Below are 24,933 nucleotides of genomic sequence, written 5' to 3'. Positions count from 1 at the left end.
ATTATTGTGGTGATCACACAGTACATGCTGCTCATTAGCGCAGTTTTGATATTGGCCATGCAAATTAAACTATTTTTGCCTCACCGGCGTTGTCTGGCTGCCTCCATAAAAGGTGACCTGATTCCAGGTAGCAATGAAGACCCAGGTGGCAGTGAAGGACACCATATTCTTCAAATACTTTCTGACATCCTGAGTGACCCTCTCCAGGATCTCTGGGTCTGTTGTCTCACGGTAGTACACATCCCCACGGATACCATTATGCACGTCAGCCCATAAAGGGGCAATGAAGGAACGGCTGTCACTGAGGGGAAAAGCCTCTGGAGTGAATTGACTCACCTGAATGTTGAAGGAGATCACTCCATTGTTGTTGACCTATTGGGAAATATAGGATGATGTGCTGTTACACAATTCACTGCTGAATTGAACACTTAAGACGTTGCATGGAGATTTTGGGTGATTTTTCTCACAGTTCTCGTCCATATTTTGGATACTTACATAAAGGGATCTAGAAGGCAGATTGAAGAATATGAATGGAATTAGTATTGGAATCTCTGGAGAACTGCCATCATCCATCTTAGGGGTTTCTAAATCCCTGTGAGCGGGTCCAAAGGGGTAGAGGGTATCCTGAGAAAAAGCTAAGCAGAGGAAAAGTAAATGTTGACAAAGAAATAGTTTCCAAAGCAAAAACGCATTGGTCAGTTGGCCCTGTGAGGGTGTTTTGGACAGATCAGGGGCGTAGACCAAAACCAGCAAAGCTGATGGTAAAATGTGTGATCTATTAGAATTCTATCAAGAAATTGAAAGTCGCACATTATCTAAAAAAGGCACATAAACTAAAAAGACTGAAGAAAAGAGGAGAAAACAATCTTGCACCAGCATTAACATATATTAAAATCTTTTTAAACTACCCATGACCACCTTTACTAGAATTTATCACGTTTTATTGTAGGCTTATTTATTGTGGTAAATTTTGTCTAACTTGTAGAATTTATAATAGATAATCTATTAAGGGAATAGATTTTTTTCCCCTATAGATTTATGTTGTAGATATTGTTTCTAAATGTGCAGGCTATTGTTTTTCATAACAAATGCTATATACAGTGGGGCAAAAAAGTATTTAGTCAGCCACCAATTGTGCAAGTTAGCCTGGTGCGGGTCTACAATTTTGTTTCTGGTGTCCTTTGACAGCTCTTTGGTCTTGGCCATGGTGGAGTTTGGAGTGTGACTGTTTGAGGTTGTGGACAGGTGTCTTTTATACTGATAATGAGTTCAAACAGATGCCATTAATACAGGTAATGAGTGGAGGACAGAGGAGCCTCTTAAATAAGAAGTTACAGGTCTGTGAGAGCCAGAACTCTTGCTTGTTTGTAGGTGACCAAATACTTATTTTACCGAGGAATTTACCAATTAATTCTTTAAAAATCCTACAATGTGATTTTCTGGATTTTTTTTTCTCATTTTGTCTCTCATAGTTGAGGTATACCTATGATGAAAATTACAGGCCTCTCTCATCTTTTTAAGTGGGAGAACTTGCACAATTGGTGGCTGACTAAATACTTTTTTTCCACACTGTAGATGAATAAAAAAAGGCATTATTGACCGGGTAATGATTAATAGGCTGGCTTTATTATAACAAATGCTACAGTTAAGAACTATGGTACATTTTCATAAGAGCAAGTCCGAATCGAGAGCCATGTGTAAAATTATGAACTGTTAAGGAGTAAGAAATGAACAATATCAATATAAGAAAATGTTAAGTTAGATTGACTTCCCATGGCATGTTGAATTTTAACATTCTGTCAAACTATAGCCTGAGTGCCTAAAAATATAAAATACATTATATATCCTATGTAAACAAGTAATTATGTTTGCAACCAACTTTGATTGTGTGGATGATAGCACAAAAGACCATTTTACAAAAATAAACAAAAAAAAATCAACCTTAAGAAGGAGCACTTTTCAGACTGATGAAGTCATTTACACCGACTTGGAAAAGGTTTTGGGTTCTTATATTTATGTCACATTATGATATCATTACTTATTGATTGACTCTTTATTCAGTGCCTTGGCTCTTTTTGTCCATCAATCACTGTTACATCTAATGCTCAGGAGGGGCTGTGGAAGCAGGAGAGGGTATATAGGCAGTACTAAGAGGACATCACTTACCTCCTCTGGGAGCAAGGGTGCTGAAGAGCTGGAGAAGAGAGACTAAAGTGCCTGTTCTGACCATCCTAAACACCTGAGAAACATTGAAATATTCATTACAAAAAATAAGCAATGTTGTAGTGCCACCAGCCTTATAAATATCAGTTATTTTAAGATTAAAAAAGAAAAAGAAAACCATTAGTAGTATAATATTTTTTTTAAGTATGATAATAAACCTATTTAAAGAAATAAACAACTAGGTCAAGACACATTTGTCTCCAATCTTCCCTGGTTTAAAGTGCAGTCTCCCAGGTCTCCCATGGGGGCATTCTGCCCCTTTCTCCCACTCCATGGTGGGCCTGTTCGCCCTGAGCTGAAAAGGTTCTATTATGTGATGGAGAACAATGTGTTGGGATCACATTCTCTAGCACTACCGTGTGAGTGGGCTATGGTGCTGCAGTTCCAGGCCTCCACAGTGCCAATGAGCCCGCGGCTGGGAGAACATGCCTTGCTCCTCTCCATCGTCTGAAGGGTCCATTACCAAGTGTTTATGTGCTAGGACTTGTTGGCATCAGAGAAAGGGCTGTGAACAGTGAGGCTAATGGGTTTAATTTAGCAGGCTTGAGTTGCCGGGGTCTTTACGGCAACCCTGAGGGGCTGAAGTTTGTGTTTCACTCCCTTTAGATTCACCCAGCCTTAGTGTGCCAAAATAACTGGTCAACCTCCCAAATATCAAATGATGGAAATGATAAGGATATAAAATTATTCTGATGGTAAAACTGTCAATTGGGAATGTTTTAGGCAGACCTATATTTTGATGAGGAGGACTAAATGGCTTTTAGAAAGTGCAGTGACAAAACAGATAGTAAGCAATAGTAAGCAACACTGGTTTAAACTGAAACATCCAGTCTAATTCAGTCTTAAGCATGATTCCACAGAAAACTTGTCTTAAAATAAACTACCTAATACTCAAATGCATATCCAAAAGAAAAATACTGCCGAAGGTCTAGTGTGTTATTAAATAATTAGTATTTGACTCATATGTCATGTGTATGGCATGAAAATATATAAATGTTATATAATTCAGTGGTATTAGGAAAAACACAATCACATTGAGTTGCCTATTGTGAATTATGTAAGCTCTTCATAGTATCACAAATCCAAAATTATGTTGTCAGATTTCACTTACCAAAGCTCGCAATGTCATTATAGCTCAGTCAAGACATGGTTTCAAATGTAAGTCTAAATTTCTCATATTTCACACAATGTTGGAATCTTAGAACAGGAATCGGATGACCTGTGCCTTTGCCTTAGTAAGATAATCATCCAGTGGTAGCAAAATAAATTTAGCATTGAGCTGTCACATAAAATTATCGTACAGTAAAGAAAGTGTCATAAAAACCAGTCTTAAAATGAAGTACATCTAAAAATGCAAACAATTAACAACAAGAAAAAATAGTTTTTTTCTAGAAATCAGAGGAAATGTGTAATTAAAAAAAACATTTCAGTGCAAACCGTATCAGGATGTTATTAATTAAACCATTCCATGGAAATAATTAAAACCTATTAAAACATTGGCATGGAAACAAATGTACATTTTAATTCAAGCTGCTTGAATAATGAATGGATTCTTAAGTCATAGTCTTACGTGAATCATTTCTTCCTATTGCTAAGTAAGAAAGAACATCCAACATTAATGAAATCCAGTCTCCTGAAGAGAGCCTATGTGTTTGGACAATGTCCTGTATAACATCTTCCGTCATGAAACCACAGCACAGACGAAACTGGCATTTGATGGGATTCCCAAGTGAACCATGAGATACTGCATGAGATGCCAACAGGCAAATCCATTGCTCTCCACTTCACATTACATAGACTGGCAGAGTTCATTTGGCTAACCTCTCAGAAACCGATCTCAAACAAGCTGCCTGTCTGACGACTGGCATTAATAGCAATGATAGATGTTATCAAAATTACTTAGTTACCGATTGGAAGTTAAAACCTATCATTTACATTTTCACGCACAAAGTGTGTTTCCAAAACAAAGAGAGAGAAGGGAGGTGTAAACGAGGTAGAGAGCACCTGAACATCACTTGTGAGAAACTGACAAGGAGTGAAAGACAGCGAATTTGTCATAAGAAAGCAAAACAAAACAAGAACAAAACACAAGAGCTCCGGTTCCGAGACCACAACTAAGAATTCAGCACTCACCTGCCTTCATAGGACGGAAGTTCAGCACGTCACCTGTGCATGAGCCTCTAAGTCACATCCAAGTGGGTACCATCAACGCAGTCTCAAGAGCGGAGGAGCTCTGCTCTTGGATGCAGAAAAGGGAGGGGGAGACTGCCCAGAAAAACCCTTCCAAATCCTCCACTCACACAGAGCGCCGTGCTGGTCCAATTCCACCGGACAACCGCCAAGGACAAGAATGGCAAACACGGCCCAAACCGTGCTGCAGGGTGCGCTTGATTTCAAAGAGCAAAAGTCTGGAGAAAGTGATCCCAGAATGAGAGGACAGAGGAGGAGTGAGTGTGTGGGTTCCCTGTACGGCTCTACTGGAGGGAGACGCATCAGAGGCAGGTGCTACCTTTTGCACCAGGTATAGTGTTAAAGTTAATCTGAGATCAGTTTTTGGGGAAGGGGGAGGATAGGAGAGGAAAAGAGAGGGTTGAGACTTTTGAAAGAGGGAAAGACGAAGAACAAGAGCAGAATGGTAAAGAGAGAGTGGATGAGAGAAGGGGGGTAGACCTGTGGACCAGTGAAGGGTGGCATTTGGTAAGTAACTGAAGGGAAATATTGAAACTAGAGCCGTAAGCACAAAGAGGATTTCTGAAGAAAATGTCAGGCCTTTGGACTGAACCTCGATTCCCTAGATAGCAGCCCTCTCCATAGCTAGTGCACAGTCCACTGCATCTCTTTAAGGGGCTCTTCGGTCCACCCTAGGGGCATTTATTTACAAAAGGAAACACAGCAGAAAAACATTGCTTTATTTGACTGAAAAAGGGAGAAGAGCTTGGGTTACTGCATTAACATGAATCAACTTGGACACTCAATGTGTGTGCGTATGTGAGTGAATCAGTGCTCCCCCTCCTGTCTTACTGGGCTCCCTGCACCAATTAATGACAGCCTCATTTGCAACAGCTCACTCAACCCTAGGTTGGTCTCCAAATGGGGCTAATTTCCATAGATGCGGTGGTAAGATAATGACAGAATGAGGGGAAATCATTGGTGCATCCACGGTGATAGGGTCTGGGAAGGAGATGGGAGCGAGATCCGAGTCAGACTCAGCATTGTTTCTAGGAGGACAGTGGACGTAACTAAATACTGGTGGGGGCAGGATGTGTGAAAGCCGACTGGATGGACGCAGACCCCAGATTCCCTGTGACCAATGTGGGGGTCCCAGTGGAGGGTTCCTTTACACCTTGTTGCTTTGTTGTGCAAATGCAGCCCATACTCTTAACTAAACTAGTGCACAAGAACAGAGAATTTGACAAAGAGCGCAATGTGGTCCCAGGCTGACTGTTGGACAGTTGAATCATCTTGTGTTGGAATGACCAGATATAGAAAAAAGAAATAGTGAGTAAGGACAAGGAGGAGACATCAATCCCTATCTTCTCACCATCGTCTCCCTCTGCCGTTGTAATGAGCTTACTAATAGGGTTTATCATTCTATGTCTTGTCTTTATATTTGTCCCTCATTCTTTTTCATGTTGACCCACAAACACAATGTTGTGGTTGTGGAATAGGTCAACTAAGCTGAGATAATCCTGCATCTTTGCAACCAGTTTCAGTCCCACCAAGAACAAGAGATGTCTATGAGCTTGACGATAAGCTTTAACTCCACTGTCTGGGCACTGGAGTCAAGTGTCTGATAAAATGTAATCGCAAACTGTCAGCCCCATCAACCACCTGCCAACCAAACCTGGCAGATCTGAATCAGGCTGACCGAATTACCATAATGTCAGTGGGTACAACAAAGACTTTGGAGTCATCGAACCATTTCCGTGGGAAAGGACTGAAGCATAGTTGAATGCACCAACGCTGTAGTTGCTTGCTGGTAGGTCCACCAGGCCTGACCCTGGAAGCTGGAAAAGGTCCTGGATAAGAACCTGGCTGGGTCATCCAGTATCTTAATTTTCATCCAAACCTCTTTGATGCATCCAACGCCAAGCAGTTGCTTTGCCCTCATTTTCTTTCCTTTCCTCAACAATGTCAAGCCCCCTTAAGGTAACTCAAACCTTCTCAGAAAACATCTCCCCCTCTTGGCCACACAATGAGCCTCCTTCAGCCATCCTTGCTCCATGATGCACAGGGTAGATCAGGCTACCAGCTGCCCAGCCAGTTCTTTTTGCTCTAGCTACAGAGAGGCGATTCAAAAAAAAAATCTTACATCCCCCACCCATCCAAAATGCACCAAATCCCTCAGCAGCTCCCGGTGTGACCTTGTCTTTGTAGCCTACCCCTGCTTTCATGCCTTGGTAACCCCTTGTTCTTCTTCCCTCAGATTGGCACAACTCTCTGTGTTGCCGATCCACCAGTGAACTCTGGATACTGCTGCACTCTGGGAGGTTATGCTGCCCAACAGTAAGGCCACTAAGGAGATGGAAGTTTTAAGCCTTGGTTGTACAGAGCTGTGCGTGAGTCTGCGAGTGTGACAGCGATGCCAGATTTGGCACGTGTAGCTTTCACCTGTAGGCGTGACAGGGTTAGGCTAGCACTTCTAAACATGGTGAAACCAATAAGGCATGATACTTTCTATCAGCCAAACTGTTGCGGTGATCCAGGTGGCAGTCTTGCATGTGGCTGTCTGGCTGGATAGACTCCAGTTGGATGCTAGCATTTGCCTAGGTTCTTGGTGAGGTCTCCGCAGTGGCTAGTCCCTAGTGTGGGTTGGGTAAAATACACAACTACGGCAAGAAGAATAGTTAAAAGAAAGCACAGCAAAAAAAACAGAAAAGGCAACAGACGAAGGTGAAATAAACAGGTTACAAGGTTAGCTTTACCAGACGGACCATACTGGTTGTTATGCTGTACCACTCAAATTTTGCAGGTTCAACAGCTGGGACAAAATAATGCAGGTGTATGATGGACTGGATTAAAACTAAATGAAGACATAACATGGGGGACCTCTGCTGTTAACATCATTAACATTAACATACCTCTGCTCATGTCAGATGAACCATGTAATGTTACGTCCACTAACAATAAAACAAATGTCATTAAAAAGAGAAACTTTATTACCGTGGCAGCTTGAGGTACATGAAGACTCAATTAATTTCATGCAAAGCCTTGGCTGCTTTTTATTTATTTATTTTTTTACATTTTTCAGTATGGCATTCAACAGAATTTCACATAATGGTAAAATACCATTACTCGTAACACAAATCACACACTTTTACAACAATATTCTATATCCGTGTTCATATAACCATTAACACTGAATTAATATCCATGGCACAAGCCAATGGCCCGCTTTAAACTCTGAAAACACCATTATACAGACCCAGCAATAGGTAAATATGTCAGCACCTGTTCTGTTAACAACATTTTGGCGCTAGAGGCCAGATGTCCTTTGGGAGCAGAACAGAGAGGATCCCGAGTCATCACCACAACCAGAACACAATAAGAACAAAATATGAGCAATGAGAAACTTGTAGAGACACAGGCACTGCTGAAAGACGGGAGAAAGGGGATGCTGGAAGCGAACACACTATGGTTCACAGATGAGAATGAAAGCAAACATTGTAGGACATTAGTAAGCATTATGGGGATTTACAATTTTCAGTGAAAAGTAAAATTACACGGGGAGTGAGTAAATAAATGTGGCAACAATATGGTATAATCAGAGGATTTGGACAAAAATATGACAAGCTCAATTTCCAGTGATAGGACACAAATGAAACAGTGATGGGACTTTTAAGCATAACAGAGTCAGATTAGAGAGCCAGAAGCTGGACTTCTCTGTGATAAGATAATACCAGATCATCAGTGTGACATATGTGGTTACACTGAAACAAAGCTGTCTAAATATCTGAAAATATCCATGTAGTAGTGCTAATATATATAACAACTTTAGCTTATCTGAAACTTTAATGGATTCTGAGCTCCGTTAACACCCTCCACTGGGATAGGGTTGCATAGGGACAGCTTGGTAACAAGAGAGGGAGACTATACTATATTAGTCACTCCAACATTAGAGCCATTCTGCTGGGAAATGGCATGGGAATGAACAGGACAAGCCCTGGTAATCCAATTCCTGAAATGTATAGACTGGTATGTGCTGACTGTGGTTAAAAAAAAAAACAAGTCCAAAAGACTGAATGTTAAAATTAGTCCATATCTGTGCAACACATTATAGTTTGATATTAAGAAAGGGCATGGTTTAAGTTCATCAAACAATTCTCTTTGGTCAGGGAACAGGTACTTACCGAATGCACTGACAGTCGTTTGCAAGCTATAAAATAGGCACAATGAGGTTATTTGTGTATGGCTTCCCTTAATGTTTCATGCTCAACAAATGACAACAGAAATATCTTCAACTTGCTTTAAACTTGTAATATGTCAAAATAAAAATAAATAAATAAAAATATATAATAAAATAAAAGTCAAAGTCAAAGTCAAAGTCAAAATTAAATTTATCAGTGTGCACATTTCCACTTTTAAAATAATAAGCCCACAAAAAAGCATATCTACTCAATAAAAATTAAATATGGCTTAATTCTCATTATTATTGGTCCCCTTGAGTTTTCCTTCTCTGTAACATGGGTGTGAAAATAATCAAATGCAAATTCATAACCCAACAGCACATGATCTGTCTTAAACATCAATGAGACTATGGCACCTACATATTCCAAGGACTCTTTCCACTAGTGAGAGGAGACTAGGGGATTGCAGTCGGTCTGTGGCCATAATAGGGGGAGCTGTGTTTTTGAATGTAAAGTGTGTAAACCTTAGAGGGCTTCAGGGTTGTATGTGACCCTGTTGTAATTCAAGCAGCAAAGAAGTGGCAGAGAAAATACCTAAAGTGTCAGTCTCCCCTTCTCCAAGCATTCACAATCTGCATCTACATATTTTTTCCTTGTATTCAGTCATTTTGGCATTTTTCAAGTCTAGCCAAGATGTCTATCCATTGTTAAGTGATTTTAAAAGAGAGCATTGCTTAATAAATCTAGACAGCAGTGTCTTGAGCTTATTGAGCAAAAAACATGTATAGTTTAAATGATTAAATGCAAATATCTGGGCACTCCTACCCCACTGTAGGTACACAAGTAAATTAAATGCAGTGAATGTGACTGCCATTTCGGCATGATATTGTATATATATATATATATATATATATATACCATAACTACTCGGGAACATTATAAATACAATGATCATTCAAAAATAAACCATATGAGGGATCATATAAGCAATCACTTTCCACTACAGTGGAAGACTATTACCTGCTCAAAAGACATTATTACTTACTTCTACTTCGACGTCTACTTACTTCTTTCTTTTAGGAGGGGGCGAGTTTTGACATTGCTAATGACATTTGCTCTTACAAAACTTACATACTGGTAAAAAATGTATAGCCTGAATGCACTGTAAGTCGCTTTGGATAAAAGCGTCTGCTAAATGCATAAATTATTATTATTATTATTATTACAAAAAGATTGCCCGTATCCATGGTTACACCGGTATGCCTCAAACTTTCATATTCAGCCATGCTGAAGAGCTAAGTCGAAGCCCAAATCACATAATTACCAGAATAATGTTCCTCCGCGAGGAATTTTACACCTCAGCAGAAATGTTTTTTTGCATGGTGGGAGGTCTGCATATGTCTGTTTTCATCAAAATTGTCAATCACTCTCAAACATTAAAAAAAGACAGCTCCTCTAAACAATACTAATATCAGTGCACCATGGAAGCGACCAGAGTTGTGTGTGTTTGTGAGAAAATGCGGTGTTGTATTTGAGTACCTGTTTGTGTGTCTGTGAAGCACACTGAGTTTTTAAACCGTGAGAAAGTTCTCACCACCACCCCGTTTACCCTCCCTTCTTTCCCATCTTGCTGAAGGATTGTGGGAAAGATAAGAGGAGATCGGCAGGAACAATTAAATAAAATCTCCACAAAAAAAGTCTTTTAGCTTTAGAGGGCTACAGTAACCGACACAGCCAATCAAAGTAATTTCCCCAGCCTGTCCAGAAAAGTCTCCCCACAAAGCAGAGCCTGAGCCTGGGTAGGTGCCTGTGGCTCCCTGCCTTCGCCATGGGAATACTGCCCCCTCTATACAAAGTGCCACTCTGTCTGAGAAAGAACAGTCTCACTCAAGGGTCTCATTTAGTGTGGCTAAGCTCCTTAATTGAAGGCGAATGGGTGTTCGCTGTGATAACATAGCTGCCTTGGATTCCTTGAACAGTGCTTAGATCAGTCTCAGAGATGGGACCGGACAGTCGCCACCATGCAGTGCACCAGGTTCATAGTAGAGCCATACAGTGAGTCTACTGTAGATACTGCAGTTGTTGATGGCCTCAAAAACAACATGATCCGTTTTCAGGTAGATAACATGCACACAATCACCATTAGCTCAAAATTTAGATACCTACAACATAACATGAGAAATGTCCCCTTGAGACCCAATTAAATTCACTTGTGATTTACATGTTAGCAATTTGGCTTTTTATCCAAAGCAAGTTTAGTACACATATTACAGTGGCAGTCACCCTGGATGAACTTGGGGGTGGGGAACCTGTCTATTTGAAAGTACAGTGGAGATACAGTTCCTTAGGCTTTGTTCACACTCCACACAGCTGCCGTTTGTGCTTTACAAACTTTAGGACTGACAGTCATTTTGCATCAGTTGAAATCGTATCTGTTTCTTGACACAGTGTAGGCAATAACTAGTATAGCTACATGGGTTGCTATAGCAATGATGTAGGTGGTTGCATGAGACCAAGAGTATTGTTTTCTTTTCAAACAACTGAGAGTCACACAAGACAAGATAACAGACAACAGAAGCAATTTTTGTCCAAAATATTCACTATACTTAATATTTTATGGATGGGACCCAATGAGTTAGCTTTATTATTGAGGACATTAGTGGGTTTGAGACAATGTTGCCGGTGGTCCCCCCTGAAAACAGCTCTAATTTACTATTGACAAAATGAATTAAAATGAATTCAGACATAGCTTTAGACACTACCTCACATCCTGTATGATGTTACGTGTCCTGATTGACAATAAAAAGTACTTGGAATTTGATCTGATTGCTTAGACTGAAACACATTTAAGTCTGATTTCATTTGTGTTTCAGTCCTGTTCAGACTACAAAAAAAAGAAATGCTTGAGTTAGATAAATTTGCTGCATGTTTGAAGAAATCGTTATTAACCCAGGTACTGCACCTCAAGCTATCATCACAACCTCAATGTAGTCGCCACTATAACCCTAAATTAATTAAAACGGCAGTAAATGCTTTAATGGGGACTTGTCTACATGTTGTCTATGAATGCTTCTATCTTGACATCTTTAGCATCGACATCGCCCATGATGGATGCTAAAGAGCCTGGTTATGCAATCCACTTATCTTCTTAAATTTCTCATTGTCCGTAAAGAGTGATGCACTTAGACTTTCCCTATACATTTACCTTCTCGTTGTTCTCCTCTAGGCCCCTATGTTGTCTTTCACTGTCAAAATGTCAACAAGGTCCCAGGCTATAGTTACTCAAAGACAGTAAGACCAATAGCCCCTTTCATTTTCTTCATCCTCTCCTCCTGTCATCTCTGTCTTTGCATCCCTCCCCTCTGGTCTCATTCCTGTGTTTCCCATTCCTCCCAGGGAGGATCAATGTGCCCATGGCCGCGACTCAGGTTTTAGTTACTCAAAGGCTGATGAATGTATAGGGCTCCTTCACCTATTTAACGGTCTCCCTCCTACCCACATAAGCTATGTAACAAATGTACCTCACAGCTGACCAGTGGATGGTGACTGGGACCAATTTGTTTGCAGCATTGGAACAACTAAACTAAAGCTAAAATATTTAACACTTTTTTTAACAGGACAGTACTATGGAAGGATATTCCAGACTATTTCCAATGCTATTTTAGTGCACAAAGTAGTTTTAGAAGGATTTTCATAGGTATATGCTAAACAACATATATAGGCCTGATCTGGGAAATCGTTGTGAGCAATCAAGCAGTGAAAGGTTTGAATTACACTAGCCAGCACTCAAATCTCTATATCTTCTCAGCTTTATAAAGATAACAGTCCCATGCCTACTTATACCTAAAGTTTATGTCTAAGCAACCGTAAATGCGACTAAGGTTACTGTGGAATCACTTTGAAAGTCTCTCAAATGGTTCTATCCATTACTTTATGCCACTACAGTTTGAGTCTCATAAATTAGGCTGAATGGGTCTCTATACCAGTTACGTCTCATGCATTCAAAGATGGCCCGGTCCAAAGGTGTGTTTGAGGTCAAGGAAGCATCATTTCTTTCTGTCCATCTCTTTCTCAGATCTTTGCCCTCTTTCAGAGTTTTATCACAGAGTCGGTAACAAAGCCTAAGCTCTGATCTGCGCTCAAAGGGTGGGGGAAAGAGCAGGCTGGGTTCAAAAAGGGGGTAACCTTAACCCATATCTAGAGTTTACCATCTACTTCTACACCTGCCCTTTCACCCTCCAGTGCCAACTCTCATCTCAAACTCTTCCCTCTGGGAAATGGCTTTTCCTCCAGAAACAGACAGAGAAAAAATAAATCGAGGTTGTGGATGGAGTGAGGAGGTCAGAAATGAGGGGCAGTGTACCCGGGTTTTAGTTTACATAGGTGATGAAAAGAAAGACTCTAAAGAAGTGGTCCCGGTGGGCACAAGAAGAAATAAATGAAAAAGTGAGTTGTTAAGGAATGGTTCACCCAGTCATGAAAACTTTCTCATGTCTTTGAAACCCATTTGATTTTCTTTCTTCTTTCAAACAATGAAAGTGAATGGTGACCACAGCTATCAATCAAAATTTTAGTCAGATTTCCAATAAATAACCGCATACATTTCAGTGTGTTCCTCACTCACTTCAGAAGACTTGGAATATAGTGCACTAGTTGTATGGACAACTTTTATAACTTTTATGATATTTGTACAGTGTTTGACAACCCCTGGTCCCAATCCACTTAGAGAGAGAGAGAGAAAGACAGAAAGGCTATTTGTGCTAAACCGGAAAGAGGTGGCTGGGCTCTCCCAAGATTTTATTACATAGCAGCAAAATTTTGTTCCAACTAGAGTAACCACATTCTATAGTAAGCTACTGAGAAACAAGCAATACTGACAATAAAAACTGCAAGGGCTAAACTAACCTTTAATGTCTGTGGAACGACTGTTAGAGGATGTAACCTAAATTAGAGCAAAACACTTTTCAGTGCATTATTCAAAACTGACAATGTTTATTTGTATACGAAAACAAACTGGTGCTCATTAAAGTCAGCATGAAATGAAAATTCATCTCTATTTTCTGAGTGCATATTATTGATCTAATTGTGAACTCATTTGTCCATATTGTTAAATTTTTTTGTCCTCATAATTCTTAATCCAAATCTCATAACTTGATCTTCCATTGAAATGACAGAATTCTGTCCACTGACCTATGCTAGACTCCAATAATTTCATCTGATTAAATCCTGCCTCTTTCTTACAATCGACTGTAAGTTCAAATTCGGATCTGCCTCCATCCAAATTAACAACCGATGCATAGAAACAAGCTCCTGCACTGCATTATTTTCCTTTTCAATAATCAGTTTTACTAAGATGAACTTCACAACACAGAAAAAAAAAAAGATTTGTCCCTACTCCAGTTTCATTGCAACTTTAAACCCTTTAAAGTCCCTCTGTATGTTTCTATATAGACTTATTTTATGGATATCCATATATGCTGTAAATAATTAACAGACAGCCTCTTAGTGTTCAATAAAGAAGTATCTACTTAGGGGTACTAATTCAGAATAACTAAAACTGCAGAGAGAAACCAAAGAGCTATCAACTTTCAAACTTTGAGGAAAATGGGTAACATTAGTTATGGGTAACCCGAGATATAAAAATAAAAAAGGGGTAACACTTTATTTTAAGGCGTCCTTGTTACACATGTTACATGTACTTACTATTATAATAACAATTAATTATGCATAATTACATGCAAGTAACCCTAAGCCAAACCCTAATCCTAACCCTAACATATAGTAAGTACATGTAGTTAATTAATATTACTCAGTACTTAAATGTATAATTACACTGTAACAAGGACACCTTAAAATAAAGTGTAACCAAAGAAGCATATTGTTTCAATTATAATAGCGATATTATAGGCTGATTAAATTGAATATTTTCATGACATAGACACCAATCATTTTCTGTACTGTATATAGTAATAGTATATGTATTTTCTGTACTGTACTGTATATTTCCTGTACTTTATATGTCTATAAAGATTGAGAGAGTTGTGTATATGGAGTGTGGTGGCGTGAGGGGTGCAGGCGGGTCACCTCTGGGGTAGCTCATCCTCAGGGCAGTCCAGGTGGTAGCGGATGAAAAAGCGTTCTGCATCCTCTCTTTCTCCATTAGTGACAACACTGCCGTTCAATACAGTCACATGAGGCAACCTTACAAAACACAGAAGAAGAACAATTGTGTGTGAACGAGGGAAACAGAAAGAGACACGGAATACATGGACGTGTACAACTCCATATCGGTGACCACATTGATTTGTGTAATCATTTCTAACAATTTCAAAAGTGGCTACTTTTGTGTATGATTACTCACTGTGCTACCATAAGATAACGTCTCTCCTGATCGGTGTAGGGCTGCAGTAAAGGAATACCCATCACTCTGACCTCTTGAAGCTTTGGGAAGAAATTCAGTTTCTCAATGTCCTCCCAGCAACATAGACCTAAAATAACACAACACGTACATATTAGCTAATAATCCATTAAAGGTGTAGTTTACCTAAAAATGAATTCTGTCAATTTTCAATTACTTACCCACATGTTGTTCCAAACACACTAGACTTTGCTTCATCTTCGAAACACAAATGAAGACATTTTAATGAATTTTTGTTCAAAACACATCAAGCAAGCAAATTTGGGCTTCCCTTTACCATATTAGATGTGTGCGTTGATCAGTGTTTAAATGTGAATAAAAGTCCAAATTAAATCTGTTCATCACATAAAGCAATTGTGTCTTTTCAGAAGACTTGGATTAACCATTCAAGTGGATTCATATGGATTACGTTTTCTATGTTTTAGAAAGTTTTTGAAGCATCATAGTATTAATGGGATAGACCTTCAACGGAGGGACAGATATCTTTCAAGTTTCATTAAAAATATAATTTGTGTTTCCAAGATGAACAAATATCTTAAGGTTTGGAACAACATGAGGGTGAGAAATGTATTTTTGGGGTAAACTAACCCATGATTGTTCAAGAGATGTACTTAATTTACAACTCAGAATCACAGAAAGGAGATGACCTACTGAATAATAGAAAAAGAACATTTGAAAGCTGCAGTGGAAGGGAAGATTTTCAGTGAAGAACTGCTTCAATTTTGGTCTGTTCCTCATACAAAACTACTCAATTTTGTTTAAATTATAAATGAACAGATTATGAAGGGTAATGCTGCAACTACCTAGACACGTGTGTGTGTGTGTGTGTGTGTGTGTGCGCGCTGATATTCTGTCTGACTCTACAGAGATGAAGTTCATGCAATCCAGCACCTGAGTTGTGTAGGTTGATGCTGCGCAGGTTGGGGAAGAGTCTCAGTAGAGAGTCCTCAGGCTCGTGGATAGACGAGAGGGAGTTGTTTGCCAGAATAAGAGACACCAGGCCTGGATATATAAGGCCCAACTTACGAACCTCCGCCCAATTCTGCAGCTGGTTATCTGTGATATGCAGCAGGCGCAGGGACGGGCACGGTATAGATGATACACTCACGCTCTCATACTCGTTCAGACACAAAAACAATTCCTCCAGCCTACATACATAGAACCACACGAAAACACCAAGTTTTAGTGCGTGACAAAAATACCATTTTCACAACTATAAGGTCATGCGAGAGCTAAAATAATACCTCCATTTTAGGAAAAAAAGTGCATTAAAATACATAAAAATGTTACTTTGGCATAATCTTTGATTTCTTGGGAAAAAATATTTTAACAAAACTGCTTCAATGTTTGGCATAGTTTAAAAAGTTTTAGTTTAAGAGCCCACCAAAATTGGCAAAACATCTTCTCTAGTAATATGTTGCTTGCGAAGTTGTATTTTGTCATTATATATGGCTGCTTGAAAATGTCAACTTATTTTGCTCCAAGAATTGTGTAGTTAAGTAATCTACACAGCAGGGTCTAAAATTATCTTAACCTTGAACTAAACCTTGACCCCTTGGGCCTGACATATTGACTTCAGGCTGAACGACCAGTGTAAGTTTACAGTGGCAGAACCTGTTTGTTCGAACAATGAATGCTTGGAAAAAATAACTTTTGCAATGCAGAGACACTGCACACTTAAATCATAAATAAATAATTAAAAAAACATAAGACAAACACACAAAAAAAGCTCTAAAAAATCTGCGGGGGTTCAGACCGAGGCTACTTAAATGCTATAAAACACACACACACTTACTCTAGGATCTCTCGTGTAAGTGTGTGCACCATGTCCCAGGTGACATGCGTGTTATTGAGCACAAGGCGGCGGAGGCCTGAGAACGCTTCAGCAGCTCCAGGCTCAAGGCTTGACCCTCTCAGTGGATTCATACTCAGATTGAGAAAGTCTAGGTTAGGGATGTTAGACAGGATCTTACTTATCTACAAAGAGAAGAGGAAAGGAGAGAAAAGCTTAACCACTGATTTCTAGTCGTGTCCTCTTTTGGAAGACCAAACAAAGTCGTTTCGCTTTCGCAACGAAACACATGGCGGGCTAGAGTGAGCGGAGGCCGGGGGCTAGAGTGAGGAACAGCGGGCGGGCTTGAGTGAGCGGAGGCGGGTGGCTTGAGAATGGCACGGCCGGCGGGCTTGCGGCAACCACATGTGACGACCCCGGGCTGGACTCCGCTTCGTCCACGGTGAAAGCTGATGTTGATTTCAAGCGAAGTTGATTTATTTCCTCAGCGACCAGCACGGATCAGCTCCAGGCATGACAAAGCGGATATCGTCCTCTTTTGGAAGGACAAAAAAAATTAGTATCGCTTTCACAATGAAACACACAGCGCCTTCACGACATGGCGGCAGCAACAATACTACAGCGAGAATAAAAGTTACACCTTCTTTCTTTGCGTGAACATTTGGGCGTGTTAGAATGAGCCATTTTATAAAACGAAATATATAAAGAATAAAGAATATCTCTTTGGATTTGAGACTTTAGTCTTTGCAACTTCATGCCCGGCGGGGCCGGCGGGCTTGCGGCAACCACATGTGACGACCCCGGGCTGGACTCCGCTTCGTCCACGGTGAAAGCTGATGTTGATTTCAAGCGAAGTTGATTTATTTCCTCAGCGACCAGCACGGATCAGCTCCAGGCATGACAAAGCGGATATCGTCCTCTTTTGGAAGGCCAAACAAAGTAGTATCGCTTTCACAATGAAACACACAGCGCCTTCACGACATGGCGGCAGCAACAATACTACAGCGAGAATAAAAGTTACACCTTCTTTCTTTGCGTGAACATTTGGGCGTGTTAGAATGAGCCATTTTATAAAACGAAATATATAAAGAATAAAGAATATCTCTTTGGATTTGAGACTTTAGTCTTTGCAACTTTACAGATCTTCTTTATGCACCAAGAGCTTGTAACACTCCAAAGAGAAAGGAAAAATTGAAATCGCATCATATGACCCCTTTAATACGGTTCTATATGTTAACCATGATTTAACGCAATAATACTTTTACAGCATTTATTAAACTTACTAAATTAATTTGAATTTCTACAAATACTAACACTTTTTTTTTAAGTTGAATAAATTAACATTAAATTTGTTGTTCATTGTTAGCTTATGATACCTAATGCATTAATCACTGTAAATGAACTGAATATTATTGAATCGTTCAGTAAGCGTTACCTATATATCTTAATGTGAAATGACATTTTTGCGTTAAATACACAAATGTAAATACACCGAGACAAAACCTGTGACTCGAACACATTTTTATCACCTCTCCCCAGTCTTTTAACTGGTTGTGAGAGAGGTCTAACTCAACCACGTGAGCACAGAAAGTGGCCACCTCCTCTTCATCTCCGGCCTCTGTGATTCCACAACTATCCAGAACCAGGATTCTGGGCAGATTCAGACGATCTAACACACAAATACAGAGACATAAACTGCCTTTAAATAACCAGTTAATGTAATTAATTGATGAAAAATAATTTAACTTAATATCTTTGGAATATCCTTTAGGTTTTGGCCCTAGAATACATTTATATAATGATATCAACATGTGTTCTTCAACAGACACAGCAAAACAGTGTTAAATGATAATAACCAGTGTGCCAGGATCTAGATCTAGATCGTATCTAACACACCCTTGTTAACTAGGAGGCTCAGCATTTCACCTAATGCCAAAAATAAAACTGACCTTTGACAGGTGAACCCTGGGGACTCGACCGGATCACCACTCCAACTCCTGGCCCACGGCAGTATGGGAAGTTTTCCGGGCTGTACTTCTCACTGATTACCTGCACTAAAGTGCGTCCTTCTGTCTCCTCTGACTCCATCTCACCTCTCCTCACACTCTCACACCTTCAGCTGAGCAAACACAAACAGGATTGAGTGTGTTAAGGTGAATGTAGTATCAGATTCAGTGAAACAAACAGGTTTATCAGTTATGTGGACCGAGTGGAAAGGCATGCACTTGAAAGAAATGGTTTGCTAACATTAGAAGAGAGTTGTCTGGAATTTTGGGCCGGGGCAAAGGTTAGTACAACAAGTTTCAAAGAGCTGACGTTTGGGTCAATGACATTTATGACTGTCCAGGATTTTTTTTTAATTCCTTTAAAAATCTAGTTTAAAACATTTCCAGAGTTGTAGAAATGTGTTATATAGTAAATAAAAAAATGTATTACTATTCACAAGAACAGTTTAAATTGAATGACTCTAAAATAGTCATCTGGTAAAAAAATGTCAAGTAAAAAGCAAAGAAAGACATATTCCTTACACCATGAATAGTGGCTCTAGGATCATCAAAAAGGATTTTAATATATATTTTTCAAGGTAAAAGTTTTTTTTTTTTATATGAACTATTAAAATAATAGATATAACATAAATATTATTATGTTTTTGGGGAGTTGGACACTCATGGGGATCTGTGGCAGTGTTCTCTATGATATAATTTCCTGTTTTTTTGTTTGTTTGTTTATTTATTTATATAGCACAATTTAATGCAACACCAGGTTGCCCAAAGTGCTTCACAATATCACAATAAAATTACATAAAAATAAGCATAGTCTCAAATAACAACACAAATCAATAGTGGCTCTAGGATCATCAAAAAGGATTTTAATATATATTTTTCAAGGTAAAAGTTTTTTTTTTTTATATGAACTATTAAAATAATAGATATAACATAAATATTATTATGTTTTTGGGGAGTTGGACACTCATGGGGATCTGTGGCAGTGTTCTCTGTGATATAATTTCCTGTTTTTTTGTTTGTTTGTTTATTTATTTATATAGCACAATTTAATGCAACACCAGGTTGCCCAAAGTGCTTCACAATATCACAATAAAATTACATAAAAATAAGCATAGTCTCAAATAACAACACAAATCACATAACAACATGGACACAATTTAAAATAACTAAACCTGCATCACAACAACTCCTCATTAGTCTTTAAAAGATGTGCTTTTAACACAGCTTTGAAAACCGGTAGTGAGTTAACGGATCTAATACTAGGAGGGAGGTCATTCCACAGTTTTGGACCAGCTCGCGAAAAGGCTCTATCTCCCCTGTGTTTGTATTTTGTCCTAGTTACACAAAGGAGGTGTTGATTTTCGGACCTCAGAGATCTCGTAGGGATATAAACTGATATCATACTTGACAAATACCCAGGGGCTAAATTGTGAAGGGCCATAAAAACGAAAATAAGAATCCTATAAATTATTTTAAGCCGTACCGGCAGCCAATTTAGTGATGCAAGTAATGGAGTGACTGAGTCATGTTTTTTTGCAGACTTAATCATTCTCACCGCTGCGTTCTGGATTCTCTGTAGGCGCCCCAGTGCACCACAATCAACTCCAAAATAAAGGGAGTTACAGTAGTCCATTCGAGTGAAAACGATAGCCGTAATGGCTTTCTCCAAATCAGTGGTAGATAAAAACGGTTTCGTCTTCGCTAATAGACGTAAATGAAAAAAAACAAGATCTCACCACTGTGTTTATTTGCCTGTCCATCTTTAGTTCACTATCCAAAACGAAGCCCAAGTCTTTCACGCCAGGTGCGTTGAATTTAAACACTGAGTCACTCAGTTTTTCTGCTTATTAATGCTAGATGACTTTAATTTTGTGAACAAAAGTGTTTATTTTAAAACAAATAAGCAGTGAAACCCTTTTGTTAATATATTTTTCTAAGAAATAATAATAAAGGATTATGCAAAACTACTTGAATAAATTAATTGATAGGACAAAAACTGAGTGTCACGTCGCTGACCCTTTTGTCACATTCATAAGTGTTTTAAATAATCAAAACAATAATACTCCATGCTAAAAAGCAACTGATTTCTATAATAAGAAGCAATGTTACAAGTTTAAAGCCAAAAGAGTTAAATCTGTTGACTCACTTTTGATCTGGAGGGCAACTAGGAGCACATTGATGGTGGGCCTCCTGTAGGGTTTTGATCCTAGTCCCCCGATGGCTATGAATGTACAGCATCCAGGAATGGATCTCTTAACCTGCGGCCTCGTGGGTCAGGGCTGGGGGTGTCCCACAGCCCCTGACTCCAAAATACTAACAGAGTGGAAGAATAGACAGAAATGGACAAATGAGATGATGCACATGTGTCACATGGAAAGTTTGTGGTCACAGAACAATCATTCTTCTAACCCTTTATGATGCCTAGACAAATAAGGTAACACCAGCACTGGTATGGAAAGGTCTGTCCTTGAAATCAGATCCAATAACGCTTTGTCTGACTCCCATATGCTGCTGTTTTACACAAAAGCACCATGGGAAAACTCCAGTGGTGTGAACGGATGGGGCGCGCTGAGCATATGTATGAGCCTCTTTTGTCTTGACAGATGAATCTGTAAGTGTAAAGAGATCTTCAATGCTAAAAGATTGGCCTGGTGATTTATTCTGTCTGTGGGTGCCTTTCCATGAGCAGAAGAGTGATCTACATCTAATCTAATCCTCAGAATGAAACCGGCACAGACAGATATCTGTCACAACCTTCTGTGAAGTCCACTCAAAGTACATCTCACAAACCACACTTCAAAGCAAGATTGATCTTGCTCCAAAACCTTGTCTTTCCAGACCAGACAAAGTTTATTTTTTTCTTTTTAGAGTGAGTGTGTGAGAGAGAGAGAGAGAGAGAGAGAGAGAGAGAGAGAGAGAGACTATAAAACACCCATAGTGGGTGGATGGGACTGCATTAGTATTACAGACCAAACATTTTTGTTTATGTAACTAACCAGTTTATAATTACCAGTTTGCTTAACTTTTTAAAAAATACTTTATGATAAGCTCCCATTAGATATTAAATAAAATGCATTAAATAACATTAATAATGAGAAATGCATGTGTACTGATTAATCTTTGTTTTGTTAAAAGAATTCAACTGTTTATTGTTGATTAATTAAATATTAGGTCAATTTATTAATATTACCAGACACAACTTTTGATTTGAAGCAAGTTTTAAACATTTTATATAAATAAAATGAATAAATGGTTTAGAAGTATTTTTCATTGTCAGTTCATGATAACTAATTTAGTAAACTAATGGAACATTACTGTAAAGTGTTACAAAAAAGTTGGACACTTCTGGACTTGGCTACTGCATTTTAATCACGCTAAAATCCACAAATATTACAGTTGGCATGAAATGAAAATTGCGATGGCTTTATATTTCTATTGTGACGATTCTGAATGAATATAAGCGCTATAAGGTAGGCTATTTAAAAGATGAAAAAGAGGAATTAAGGAGAATCAATAAATTATGAGTAATTTATTGCCAATGTGTGAATAATATGTAATCAATAAAAAAAGTAACTGTAGTCTGATTACCAGTAGGCTATTTTAAAATGTAATTTATTCTAATCCAGTAATCCAGATTACATGTAATCAGTTACTACCCCGCTCTGTTAGTTAGTTATTTCTGCATAATCGCTAGACCTAATATTGAAGAACCAATCACTGACAGAAAAGTGTGAATATCAAAACCCCTAATGAAATCGATTATTAACGTTACATCTCCCAAAACAACAGCTGTTTCATATAAAATGTTTCAAGATAAAATTGTCGATTTGCTGTGCTCCTGCCGTGACAGCAGTTAACGTGACTCGACTAGTCCTAAAATAAGCCTCGGGTCAGGAGTCAGCCGTTCATTTCAAGTCCAGTGTTGCCAACTAATTTTCAGAGAAAGTTGCTAAAGGATGGTCAATTTGTTGCTAAAAGTTGCTAAATGACGTTGTGACGTCATTGCGTAATCCCGACGCAAAATTGTCACATCATCAAATCTCAGCAAAAAATATATTTTATATATGCTAATTTAGATTTGTTTGTAAAATAATATGCATGATATAATATTAAAATAGAAATAACTGTATTTGTAAATACACTGAATTATTGAAAACGTACACATTTTTTAATGATTTCATTTTAAGTTTTTTTAGTAGCTACTAAACTAGTAATTCTACACATTCTCAACTAATATGCTTTAAGCAGTGTATTAGTAGTTAGTTAGTATGCTGGGGGAAGTCGTGGCCTAATGGTTAGAGAGTCGGACTTGTAACCCAAAGGTTGTGGGTTTGAGTCTCGTACCGGCAGGGATTGTAGGTGGGGGGAGTGAATGTACAGCGCTCAGTCTCCCACCTTCAATACCACAACTGAGGTGCCCTTGAGCAAGGCACCGAACCCCCAACTGCCCCCCGGGCGCCACAGCATAAATGCTCCGGGTGTGTGTTCACGGTGTGTGTGTGTGCACTTTGGATGGGTTAAATGCAGAGCACTAATTCCAAGTATGGGTCACCATGCTTGGCCACAAGTCACGTCTAAGAAAAGTCTGTAAAAATAAGGCACAATCAACTATGTTAATATGAAAGAATTTTCCGTAATGGTTTTTACCTGCATTTTAAATTACGCATTGTGTTTTCGGGTTACAGTGGATGATGTCCTGAAAGATTTTCCATTTTTCTTACAGTATACTAACTGATCAACAATCGCAGGTACAAGCTACTAACAAAGTGTATCATAAATGAACAATTATTCAATTATCATTATTATTATTAAATTGAACAATTGCAAATAGCAGCTAACTCAATTCTCGTGCTGTGTGTACTGCTAGGCATCTGTGGTTTCCTCTTTTTGTGTCATTTGGATGGAAAATGTGTGCCTTTTTATTGTCCGAGTCACTTATCAAGAGTCGCTAAAGGTTGCCAAATCAATTTTTTTTAAACGGCTAAATTTGTTGCTAGGTGCTTTTGGAAGAAAACGTTGCCAGGGCAGTCTGAAAAGTTGCTAAATTTAGCAACAAAACTGCTAAGTTGGCAACACTGTTCAAGTCACAGACAAGTTGTTGTTGAATTTCAAATGCACGGCTGCCATGACAACGCGTTTGTTTTGGATTTGCGCTGTTCGCCCAGATTCTGCAGCTCTGCTTTTCCAGTATTTACACGCACAGCGTGTCTGTTTTAGAGTTTCATGAGTTTTAGTGTTTTTAAACAATAACGGATAATACCGTACGTGTCCTTTTAAACTCACGGTATGCCTTCATGCTGAGCTAAATATAGTCGCAATGTAACTACACTAAAGCACAGGCATACACAAAGGTGACGACGGCAGCCAATAAGCGGGTAGATTTTATTTATTTATTTATTTATCACAAAAACAACATTAGGCTGCACCGAAACGCAGTTCAACGTTTTAAACGAAAGAAAGCACGTTTTTAAATGCGACCTGCAGCTAAAAGGCAAATGTCACACGATGACAAAAAGAGAGGATATTTACGATGCTGGATGTTTGGGGGGCCAGTATTTACACGCACAGCGTGTCTGTTTTAGAGTTTCATGAGTTTTAGTGTTTTTAAACAATAACGGATAATACCGTACGTGTCCTTTTAAACTCACGGTATGCCTTCATGCTGAGCTAAATATAGTCGCAATGTAACTACACTAAAGCACAGGCATACACAAAGGTGACGACGGCAGCCAATAAGCGGGTAGATTTTATTTATTTATTTATTTATTTATTTATCACAAAAACAACATTAGGCTGCACCGAAACGCAGTTCAACGTTTTAAACGAAAGAAAGCACGTTTATAAATGCGACCTGCAGCTAAAAGGCAAATGTCACACGATGACAAAAAGAGAGGATATTTACGATGCTGGATGTTTGGGGGGAAAAAAAACATTTTTGAATCAAATGGCTATTTATAACGCATCGCCCGTCTCTTCATCTACAGGCACAATAAATAAAAGGCGCAATGCATGTGTGGCATTTTACTCGAGTAGTTTGATACGCTTACCAATGACAAAGGTCAGCAGATCGCGCTGCTTGTTTTTGTTGTTGATCCGTTGACAGTGTTTTGAACACGAAGCTCTACCGCAGTTACTTCCTTCTGGAGA

At 38.9% G+C, this 24,933-nt stretch overlaps 1 protein-coding gene across 1 annotated transcript; it reads right to left on the bottom strand.

Annotated features, from left to right (window-relative positions):
• Window positions 1–573: 573 nt before the first annotated feature.
• Window positions 574–24,933, bottom strand: LOC107587669 (tubulin-specific chaperone cofactor E-like protein). Its single transcript, XM_016275533.1, has 10 exons — window positions 24,834–24,933; window positions 20,933–21,099; window positions 18,730–18,899; window positions 18,310–18,449; window positions 16,784–16,965; window positions 15,880–16,136; window positions 14,932–15,058; window positions 14,655–14,771; window positions 2,167–2,239; window positions 574–635 (listed from the first exon to the last, which is right to left on the bottom strand). The coding sequence occupies exons 3-9, from the start codon at window positions 18,866–18,868 to the stop codon at window positions 2,209–2,211; spliced, it is 993 nt and encodes a 330-aa protein (XP_016131019.1). The 5' UTR covers window positions 18,869–18,899; window positions 20,933–21,099; window positions 24,834–24,933; the 3' UTR covers window positions 574–635; window positions 2,167–2,208.

The sequence above is a fragment of the Sinocyclocheilus grahami genome, unplaced genomic scaffold (genome assembly GCF_001515645.1).
Source record: "Sinocyclocheilus grahami isolate Dianchi unplaced genomic scaffold, SAMN03320097.WGS_v1.1 scaffold95.1, whole genome shotgun sequence".
Taxonomy (NCBI): Eukaryota; Metazoa; Chordata; class Actinopteri; order Cypriniformes; family Cyprinidae; genus Sinocyclocheilus; species Sinocyclocheilus grahami.
Note: the sequence above shows the minus strand (reverse complement) of the source record. Positions and strands in the feature narration are given on the sequence as shown.